Source organism: Phalaenopsis equestris, unplaced genomic scaffold (assembly GCF_001263595.1).
Source record: "Phalaenopsis equestris unplaced genomic scaffold, ASM126359v1 Scaffold001032, whole genome shotgun sequence".
Lineage (NCBI taxonomy): Eukaryota > Viridiplantae > Streptophyta > Magnoliopsida > Asparagales > Orchidaceae > Phalaenopsis > Phalaenopsis equestris.
In genome coordinates this window covers 208,784-220,383 of record NW_018165471.1, presented here as the reverse complement: position 1 = coordinate 220,383, position 11,600 = coordinate 208,784, and the positions used below count along the sequence as shown (strand labels likewise).

Sequence of the window (11,600 nt, the reverse complement as noted above, 5' to 3'; positions counted from 1 at the left end):
TCGAATATATATATATAAAAGAATTGAATGGTATGAAAAATGAAAAATATAGAATAAGAACATATCATAAGATATGCATTAAAGCCATCCATGACTATCCATTTATCCGGCACCATCCCAATCTTCATAAGTGCTCCATTAATTTCCTCAACTGTTCAATAATTTATTGGCTTTGTTAACTGCTACATTAATTTATTGGTCCAGCTATCCAGCTAACATGTCTTATTTTTATTTATTTATTACAAAATCTACATACATACATATACATATACATATACATATATTTACCGACATCTAAATTTTACTTTTTATATACATGCCACATTATCTGTAAATCAGAACTTTATATGTTTATTGGATATGAAAGATTTGGATGGTATAAATATAAAAAAGTAAAGTTTAGGAGTTAGATATGTAAATATAGTAAATGCATAGGATATGCCTGATTATATGTATGTTAGTATATAAATGTCTCTTACTTCTTCTTTTTTTTTTTGTATTTTTTTTTTTTTTTTTTTTGCATGGAGGCATTGTTATTGCTATAATAATCTATTTAATTTTTTTATTATTTATTTAACTTTATTATGCTAAATTTAGTGATGATAACTTTAATTTTTTTAAAAAAAAATTCGTTGCATTAACCAAGCTTAAATATGGTTCAACTCGTTTATTTATGTTCATAAATAAATTTATTTGTCGTTCAATAGTATTAAGCTTGATGTATAATAGCTCTTATCATATATGATATATTATTTAAATAAATTTTAATTAATTATGTATTATTTAACTGCATATTATTAGTTATATATTTTAATTTATTATCAATAATAATTTAATATTAATTATTAATTGTTTATTTATTTTATTAACCTTTGCAAGTTTATTAATTAACTTAAGTTTTAACTAATATATCATTATCCACCATATCCAATCCCTTAAAATGTTTAATATTAATTAAATAATTGTTATATAAATATATAATATCTTTTTATTAATTAAAAACCAATATTAGTTATATAATAATTAATATTTTTAACTTTTTTTTTCTTTTTCCATGAATTAGGGTTTGTCAATCACTCGCTTCTCCAACCTTGGTTCAAGAGACATAAAAAAAACCAAAAAATCAAAAAAGAAAAAAGAAAGAAAGAAAGCATCAAGATCATCTACTTGCCTTGCAAAATGTATAAAAAGTTTGTCTCCTATAAAATATTCCACGATATATTTGGTGCAATGAGTAAACTCGTGCATGTTTTTCTTAGCATAAATGGGGAAGCTCACATGAGATGCGCAAGACGAGATCCGTTCTGCGATTTACCCGTCACAACGAGCAAACTCGTGCAACTTCTAAGAGCATGACAAGAAAAATTTGTCGGCTACCCTCCCAGCACAACGAGGGATATATATATGTGTGAGTTTCAAATACTTTGACTGCGGTGTCTCGGGATATCGGCCTTGCATGACTTTCTTTGCATGCCAAAAGCTACCTAATACTTCTAGAAGATAAATGAAGGTCTGAATTATATGTGGAGTGAACCAACCCTGTATATTTTTGTCCATGGGGAAAAGTGTTCGTGTATTGTGGAGTCCACTTGGACCAAATAATGCACATGAGTTCAAATCTCGCCATTGAATCCACAACACAAATGCACAAGTGGACAGAGGTGGAATGTTTGATCGATTTTGTCTGAAAATGTTATGCGGGAAATTGAATGAAGTTTCAAAATGTCTCACGCCTTGAAAATGTGGCTGCTATCAATGTCAAATGCATGCATGCGCTCTGTCGTTTATCTAAATTGCCTGAACTTGAACGTCCGAGAATGTTGTGCCAGTCAAAACATACTTAAGCTCAAATCAAGGTTGCCCCAAATGTGTGCAAAATTGTTTATAAACCAAATCAAACTAATAAAGTTGATGCTTGAATGTGCTCTGCCACTTGTCTTAAGTTTTATGATCTTAATTATCTGTGAATACTGTGTGGGAAAACTTCATGTTTATGCTAAAATGAAATTTGTCTTGAGAAATATGTATGTACTTTAATTAAAAAAAAGTCTTATTTTCAAATATTAAATTGATAAATACATAATTAGACACACTCTCAGACGAGTCACCTTGTGTATAGGGTAAGATCGTAAATCCCACCCTTGACGAGTCCGACCCTCCTTCTCACAGTGGTTGAAGCTGACAAGATTGGGTCTTTCTCACTAAATCAATCTGATCCCCCTCCTCACTTCGAGTGTAGTTGAGATGATTAACATTTAGTAATGTTTGAATTGTACGAACATCAAATATCAATATTTCAAGAATTTCAAATATCACCTTGATGATGGCCATGTTGCTCGAGAATTTCAACCAGAAGGGTCTACCCATAAAATTAAAATTTCAAATCATAAAAGTTTAAAATATTTTAAATAAAACTAAAAAAACTAAAAGCTAAAGAGAAAAATATATCCACCCTCTACAATTATTTATCAGGATGAACAAATCTAGTGTTAACCTAAACTCACATGGAGTTAATTTCATGTCAAATATATTACTAAATTTAAACTCAAAATAAATTTGTGATTGCAAAGACGTGGCCTAAGTCCTCTATCCATGTGATTTTGCCACCAAACACACCTTAAGAAACGATTATGACCAAAGCCCTAGGACCTAATGATTTGTCGTCAAATGACTCCATTATATTATGATTACAGTTGTAGCTTGTATGGTTTCTAATAATATTTTTCTCCTTTAAGTTATGAATTTTAGAATATATTTGATAGGGCATGAAACCCTCTATCTTTAAGGTCGACTTAGAATAGTCCCCTTAGATAAATATCAATCTCAGGTCTATAGGTTTCCCTTAGACAAAGCAATCTATGATCGTTAATAAAGATCATTCTATTAGGTTGGGTTGACTAACCTTGTATGACTAAGTAGGCTAGAGGCCACTATAACTCGGAACAATGAAATCATGGGATCTTGATCAGGAGCTTCATCAATCCCCCCACCACGCACTCTAAGCTTACATTGATAATTAATTTCATAAATTAAAAATCCTAAATTTGTTGCCACTGTTCGCTAAGTTTGAATACATAATGTTTAATTGCTAGCCTTAATCGAAAGTGCTCTCCTATTATCGGGCGAATTAACTATAAGGGCTTATGTTTATGGGAAATCTCAAATCCCAAATCTTAAGTCCTTTTATAAATAAAATTTATGGGTAGTGTCTTATCTCTATCTCACGTGTCTTTTAAAAATTTTACCCAGAATCTCATGGTAAACTCCCTCATCTCATTCTCTCATTCTTTCTTCTTTGAGGAAGACCGAGGTATTTTGAATTTTTGGAGCCCATGGGCATCTTGGCCCGATAGAGAGGATTTGTCATTGCATTGAAAGGGTATGAGTATTCTCAAGTGAGGCATTCTCCATTAATTTTTCACCTAGTGGCTTGCAACTCTCATCTGATTGTGCTAGTACATGTAGTTAAATCATACATTGAAGTTGAAAAATTTCTTTAATAGACTCCTTTATCCTACACCCCTGGTCCTCTAAAGACAAACCTAAATCGTCTTCAATTGCAAGATAAATGCTTATGGAGGAGGAAAAAGGATTATACTTGAAATCTTAGACCCTAAGGTTATCCCTTAGAATGGAAAGCATTAGATCGAGAGGCTCCGTTATTACCAATATTACATTTATTGATCATTTAGTGATTGTCAGAAATTTTGTAAGGGTGGGAATGCTTTCCCATGGACGCTGTCAAGCTGTTGTGTGTTGGGAAAATTAACGTCATTTAGGTTGTAAATTAACATCTTAGCATTATATAAAATTTTAGCACACACAGATAAAAGAAAAGTCTATAGATGAAACTTCAAGATTTTTTATGTGAAAAACCTAAAAGGTAAAAAATCACGGAGCATACTCCAATTGAAGTTGTTTCACTATTTAAATGTATGTTATAATACTTTTTCTTGCACTTAAATAGTAGAAAATAATATTACAATGGAAGAAAATATTGTGGAAGTAATAGTGACCCAATTTTGATGATGAAAGATCTATGGTAGGGGTGCGGGAGATATCTTAATTTGCATATGACAATGGTCACAAGGCAACATTGATCCAAAAATATTAGTAGAAATAGCTAGATGATAATGATCTGATGATGATGATCTAACGTAGAGGTCTAGCCTGATAACAATTGCAACAACAAACCAAGAAACAATGATGATAACATTGATGTTGATCACATGACTATGGTCAGCTAGCTCATAAACGATAGCGGTTCAATGATAGGGATCAAAAGAAAGTGAGCCGACGAAGGTGATAATAGTTTGGCAATGGCAATGACAAATGCAACATCACCAAGGCAATGGTGGTCCAACTACAACGGTTGGGGGTCTAACAGTGTGGTCGGGCAACATTGATCTCACGATAATAGTAGCTTGGAGATAATGATTTGATAATGACAGTGGTGGTGTCAATAACACCTTTTGATTGACATTGATAGTTCAATGATTGCAACGGGTCTAACAATGTCGACTGGGTGATAGCGGTTTGATGGTGGTAGTGGCCAGGTGACGATGATTGAAATAATGTCATGGTATGGGTGATGATGGTTCGTTAATGTTGGAGTATCATGACAATAATGAGGGTGGCTAGATGATCACAATCTGGTGATAAATGATGTTGTATCGTAAGTGTAGTAGTATAATGGTGAAGGTGATGGTGGTCGAGTTACGATGATCCTACATAATGTTAATCAAGAGATGACAATTTGGTGACGGTGATGGTGGTAGTCCGACAATGATAGCGATGGCCAAACAATGATAGTTCAATAATGACATCATTGGCTCTGTGTCAGTTGATAATGGTGGTTTCATGGCGATTATAGTTTGGTGATGGTGGATCAACATGATGACGGGTGGACCGACGTAAACGATTTAGCACTGCAGTGGTGATCTGAAGATCTCATCCTAGGCGGAGTTATGACCTGATAACAGTGTTTTGACAATGGTGGCGACAATGGCTTGACATCATCCGAGGACAATGATTTGATGGTGGCAGCAGCTAATGACGGTGATTTGTGGACTGTGGCAACCTAGAGATGGTGCTACAACACACTTGTGGTGGGACGATGTCGGTCGAGTGATGGTAGTTCAATGGTGGTGGAGCACAAGAATCCTCAAAAGGTTGGAGCTCCATTCAATCTTTTCATTCTAATCCAAAACCTCTCACGAAGATAGTTGAGGTATATTTATAGATTTTAGGAGTGTCATAGTTAGTAAATATTGCATGAATCTTGACCACTTTATAAGAAAATCATAAGTGATTCCCTTAATCAAATAATGTTTTATGAGTATTTCAGTGTCTTATTATTCAATGTTAATATTATAAATACATAGAAATTGAGGGTTCATTTGGGACAACCTTTTAGTTGCTCTTCTCTCCAGCAATTAGTTTTGGAAAACTTCTTTCCTATGGCTTTTTAAAAATTACTAAGGTGGAAACATGTTTTTTTTTAACTTAACCTGTTAAATTGTGGAGATTGTCAAAAAACTACGATCTGACTTTTTAAAATTAAAATAGTTAATTTATAATAATCCTCACATTTTTTTTGAAAAACAGTTTCTTCTGCAGCAACCTCACAGCTGCCTCTTCAAACCAATGCAGCTGCCTCAAATAGACCCTAAATAACCAATATACCAAAAATTAAAATTTTGATGTTAGATATATGAAAATATAGAAATTGAGCGGTATGGATGTAAAACTTTTATCTTTTTTTTTTATTGATTCTTTTGGCTCCCTTATAAAATATTTTGCAAACTTAATCTTGGTTTATTGGTCATGGAGGTTTATGTATTTACATATCTTACACACAAACATTCATATTTGTATAGATAATATTTTAGTTTTTTAATGTGTATTTCACATTTTAAAAGATCTTATTAAAGCTTGAGTGCTATGTGTGTAAAAATAAAATTTTAGGTGTCAGATTTGTAAATACATAATAATTATGTGTCATGTATTTAAATGCCCCAACAAAAAATAAAAACACTCATTTTTTTCAATTTCTTATGGAAGATCTTTTTCTCCTAATAACTATCCTAAACTTTTTATAATAATTTAATATGTATATATTTTTATTGTTAATATTATTCTTTATTTATTGTATAATTAATTTTAAACTCAAATATAAAAAATACAAAAAAATTTAAACTATTCACTATATAAAAAATTATAAATAGAGAACAAATATCAATAACAAATATTATTATTATTATTATTATTATTATTATTATTATATATAGAATATTTAAACTATGAGAGGGGGATTGTGCCACGTGCCCCACGTGCCCCTCTGTCCACTTAGATCCTCTCGTCGATTTCTCTCGAAATTCGTTTTTTATTTTCTCCGTTGGGCTATTTTCTCATAAATTTTAGATAATTTGCCTAATTTATTTAATATAAACTAAATAAATAAATCCCAGACAGACCTACCACCGCCGCCAGCTCCATATAAACCCTAGCAAATTAACGGGAAGGACCCAACACCATTGACCGGGAAGCTTTCAGAGCCCGCAATGGCGGAAAAAGAAACCAACCGCGGTTCAGATCTACAGGCGAGCCTCCTGTCGAGCTCGGCCCTACAACCTCCTTCTCCAGCGCAGCGGCTTGCCATCGACGACATGCTCCGGCTGCACGCCGGAGAGTTCGGAAGATGGCAGCTGCGGCACTTCGTTCTGACAACACTCGCGTGGGCGCTGGAGGCTTTCCACACCATGGTCATGATCTTCGCGGATCGAGAGCCTGCCTGGCGCTGTAGGTTCGCTGGAGATTGTCCGCCGGAACAGTGCGGTATTCCGGCTGGCGCGTGGGAGTGGGTGGAGGGTTCCGCGGCTTCGACGGTTAGCGAGTGGGGGCTTATCTGCGGCCAGCGGTATAAAATAGGGCTTTCTCAGTCCGCTTTCTTTGCGGGTTGCATGGTTGGTAAGACGCCTTTCCTTTGCTCTTTTCGCGGCTGCCTTTCGGGGTTTACGGGGCGGTGTCCTGACTTTTCCGGCGAGGGTTTTCACGGTTAATGATTTTTTGTTTGCATTTACAAAAATACCCCTGTAATTTTTTACGTATTTATTTATGTACTATTTAAAATTTAGAGTTCTTAGATATTTATAACTCAAATTATTAAATATAATTTTTAAACCATTTAAGTTTTAACTGTAAAATTTTAACTTTATTTTTATGCTATAAACCGTCTCAAAATCAGGAACCATTGAGATAAAGTCACGTGAAAGTGATAAAAAAAAAAAAACTCTAAAATACATGAGAAAATTCTTCCCGTGTTGTTTCGTCTTATTCAGTTGTTATTGTGTTCTAAGAATATTTTCAGTATTATAATAAGACAATAACTCATTAATAATACTTGAATAATACATAATAATATCTGAATACAGGGGAGTAATATTTCTGGAGATTTTATTTTTATATTTTTTTGTCACCATCACATATTATTTGATTTGATTAGACATCACACATAATTGTATGTTTATTCAATTTCTCAGGATGCACGGATTTCAAAAATATTACATACATGCCACTCAAGTTTTACATATTTACATATAAAATATTAAAAGCTCAATTTTTATATAAATGCCATCTTATATATGAAAGTATGAATTTCATTTTTATTTTACACGTTAAAATGATAGTATATTTGGGTGGAATGAATATAAAAAAGAATACAGTGCTAAAATAATTCTGTTATTTTAAAATTGATTTTTAATATTATTTAGGAGACTATTTAAACCCAATTTAAAAAATATAAAATTATTTTGTCTCTTTTATAAATTTAAGGATTATAAGAGTTCCATTTAAACAATTGTGAATCATTTAGGCACCATAAAATAATCTTTAGATGCTAGATATCATTTGAATTAAGTGGTATGCATGTAAATGTCCTTTTACATTATATATATATATGACCCGAGAATAGTTGATGAGTAGTATTTTTAAAAAATTTAATTGACTACTAGGCTATAAAAATTTATAATCAATGAAAAGTATTAATTAAAAAATTTATAGTCAATTAAAAGTATTATTTAAAAAAGATATTATAGAAATTATTTAATTAGATTCAAATGATATTTTAAATTTTGCCCCGATCCTTAACATCTTATGACTACGTGATTAGGGTTGTCAAAACGACTCTTTGTTCGTGAACGGCTCGTGTTCGACTCGCTAAGCAAACGAGCTGAACACGAACACACTGTTTGATCTCAAAATATAAACGAGCTGAATACGAGTTGAGTCTGGCTCGCTTCTCGGCTCGTTTACACCCTAGATATGTCATAGGAATTAGTTGGTTTGTATGTAAATGCCCTTTTATAAATATGTATTAGGTGAATTTGATTGGACATTCTTATATCCCCAATATGCCTTAGTTGATACATACAAAATATATAAAATGTATCTTCTAGAGTTACATTTCAATTTGTATAGCTAATTGTCTAGTTAATTATTTAAAGAAAAATAAAAAATAATTAATAAAAGGGAGATAAATAATATTAAGAAATCATTAAGGGCCGTTAATTATGCACTGTTAGAATGAAACGATAAGCTGTGGTGGCCCACTTTTAATGACTTCTGGTACGAATAATAAAATTTTAATGGTGTAGTCAATAACTAATGTCATCTTCCATGCAACACATCAACAATATTCGCTTGTTTTTTTAAGGAATATTTACATAAATGCCACTCAATTCTTTTGTATTACAAGTCTAACACCTAAACTTTTTATTTTTACATATATGCCACCTTACCTGTTCATCAAAGAACTGAATTTCACTTTTTGAAAGTCAAAATAAAGATTTGGATGGCATGAATGTAAAAGTTTGGGTGTTATATATGTAAACAAATAAATTATGTGGCATATATGTAATTGCGCTGAATATTTTGAGGCTGCTTGATATAATTTTGGTCGACGACTGATGCTATCAATGCTTTGAACAAATTTGGCATTATTTAAATCCCACGCACGAGATTTGGATATATGATTGACTCTTACTTTATATATATATATATATAATAATATCACTAAAAGACAAGACAAAGGGATAATCTTTCTAAGTCCTCAATTAATTACTAATATAAAGTAGCTGTTTCGATTGATTAAGACAGAGCATATGTTAATTAAGAGAGAAATAAATTAGTGCATGTGCATCATGCTTGATTCTTTATATTTAAGAGGGAGGCAAAATTAATGATGTAGGGATGGCTATATACAAAGACTCAACGTTTGTAAGAATAGTTGAATTATTTAACTCTATTATTTCTACATCTCTAAACATGTATTGTTGTCTTATTAGTAATGTATCTACTAAAATAGGGTTTTTGGAGAGATCTTTTTTCGGTTGATTTCTTTGATGAATCTGAGACATTTTCTATCTACGGTTATCCTCGTACTCGGTCTCTTGTACTTGATCTTTCATGCTCAACTCAAGAGCGCCTTTGGATTTGCCTATCTGGGCGGCTTATACTTGAGGACGGACGATTGATATTTGGGTCTTGGTTAGCCCGAGTAATCACTTCTGGTTATATAGTTGTTGATCGAATTTTGACAAATGACATTTAACTTATTAATATATATTATTTTTTTAGTGATTTGTCACAAATGAAATTCTAATTGGTAGTGTTTTTTTTTTTTTTTTGAATCGATGTATTTACTCGTGTCATGATTAAATTATTGAGAATTTGATAAAAATGAAAAATATGGGCTTGTGTTTTAGATGAATTTTGCTATTTGAGTGATAACTTGAAAAATTGATGAAAGAGGGAGGTTGATTTGTAAATAGCAAGTTTCGGGCGGACTTGTTCCATCAATCAATGAACGTTAGGTGTTCGACGAAATTTTTCACCGAGAATTTACTGTGTTCTGTTCCAGGCGCCGGCATCTTCGGCCATCTATCCGACTCCTTCCTTGGAAGAAAAGGGTCACTCACCATCGTCTGCATCCTCAATGCCATCACCGGCATCCTGACCTCCTTTTCTCCGACCTACTGGTTCTACACCGCCTTCCGCTTCCTCAACGGTTTTGGTACCGGCGGCGTCGGTCTCTGCGCTTTCGTCCTCGCAACAGAACCCATTGGTCCCTCCAAGCGCGGAGTGGCCGGAATGTCCACCTTCTACTTCTTCTCCACCGGAATTGCTATCCTCTCGGGCGTTGCTTACCTGTTTCGGACATGGCGAACCCTCTTCGTCGTCACGTCCCTCCCCTCCCTCCTCTTTGTCCTGCTCATCATCCCCTTCATCTCCGAATCACCTCGATGGTATCTCATCCGCCGCCAGACCTCCAAAGCCATGAACTTGATGCGCGCCATCGCACGGTGTAATGGCAGAGAGATCTCCCCTGAAGTTACCCTCAAGCTCGACGACGAGGACGATGAACAGAACTCGAAAGAAAGCGCCCAGGTAGAACTGAATCGGATTCAATTTCAAATTTTCATTTTTTTTTTCTGAGCAAACATCTGGCATGCAGAAGGCTGAATCGGGATCCATCATCGATGTTCTGCGCTCACGAAGAACACGCCTTCGTCTTATACTAATGATCTGCATCAACTTCATGTGCGCGGTAGTCTACTACGGCCTCACCCTTAACGTCGTCAATCTAAAAACAAACCTTTACCTCAGCGTGACCCTGAATTCCGTTGCTGAGATGCCGGCCTACGTGATCACCGCCGTTCTTCTGGACCGATTAGGGAGGAAGCCATTAGGGATTGGAACAATGTTGCTCAGTGGCGTGTTCTGCTTGATCGGGTTCTTTATCGGCGGTGCGGGGATGATGATGAAGACGCTCAGAATGGTTTGTGGGGTGATTGGCATATTCGGTATGGCGGCGATGTATAATTTGTTGTTTATATATACGGCGGAGCTGTTTCCGACGGTGGTGAGGAATGCGGCGTTGGGGTGTGTGACGCAGGCGTCGCAGCTGGGGGCGATTCTGGCGCCGTTGGTGGTGGTGGCTGGTCAAAGTTTGCCTTTTGCGGTGTTTGGGGCTTGCGGGATCGCCGGAGCTTTGCTGACTTGTTTTTTGCCGGAGACGATGAATAAGCCGCTTTATGATACGATGGTGGGGTTGGAGGGGGGAGAGAGGAATTTTGTCAGATGAGTTTTTTTTTTTTTGAGATTCGTGCGAGTGAAGTGCTGGACGGATGGATCTAGATCTTGTTTAGATATGGATATTTGTATTAGAGTATTATGTTAAAAGAGTTGTGCCGATGAAACTTTAAATCATATATTTATTTTGAGATGAATAATTAATTAGAAATTTTATTAAGCTTGATTTCAATATTATTATATTTGTCCATCAGTATTTAATGAAAAATTTTTATATTTGTATATGGATTGCCTCCAGAGTTAAGTAAAAATTTGTGACATGACAAGTGTGCATCACATTTCTTAAAAATCGCTATACAATAAGGCACACTTGCCACATGTGGCAAGGTTTTACTTAACTCCACATTCTCTTGTGATGGCTTCTCTCCTTTGTTGGATTACATAGATATAATATTAATTGATTTTAGCACAATACAATATCATTTTATGCTGCCCAAACATTAGCTCTT

The 11,600-nt window shown here is 34.4% G+C and overlaps 1 protein-coding gene across 2 annotated transcripts; it reads left to right on the top strand.

Moving 5' to 3' along the window:
- Window positions 1-6,496: 6,496 nt before the first annotated feature.
- On the top strand, window positions 6,497-11,276 carry LOC110032821 (organic cation/carnitine transporter 4-like). Of its 2 annotated transcripts, none has more exons than XM_020736585.1 (3): window positions 6,497-6,969; window positions 9,920-10,446; window positions 10,517-11,276. In XM_020736585.1, exons 1-3 carry the CDS (start codon window positions 6,564-6,566, stop codon window positions 11,141-11,143), a joined length of 1,560 nt encoding a protein of 519 aa, XP_020592244.1. In that variant the 5' UTR covers window positions 6,497-6,563; the 3' UTR covers window positions 11,144-11,276. The 2 variants fall into 2 exon arrangements, with proteins under 2 accessions (XP_020592244.1, XP_020592243.1); XM_020736584.1 differs by having other exon boundaries at window positions 10,514-11,276.
- The last annotated feature ends 324 nt before the right edge of the window (window positions 11,277-11,600 follow it).

What these genes read in the sequence shown, in the direction of transcription:
- LOC110032821 (XM_020736584.1), top strand. Translation starts at nt 6,564, where the DNA reads ATGGCGGAAAAAGAAACCAACCGCGGTTCAGATCTACAGGCGAGCCTC. An exon ending in CTTTGCGGGTTGCATGGTTG is followed by an intron (nt 6,970 to 9,919) that starts GTAAGACGCCTT and finishes GTTCTGTTCCAG; the next exon opens with GCGCCGGCATCTTCGGCCAT. An exon ending in ACTCGAAAGAAAGCGCCCAG is followed by an intron (nt 10,447 to 10,513) that starts GTAGAACTGAAT and finishes TCTGGCATGCAG; the next exon opens with AAGGCTGAATCGGGATCCAT.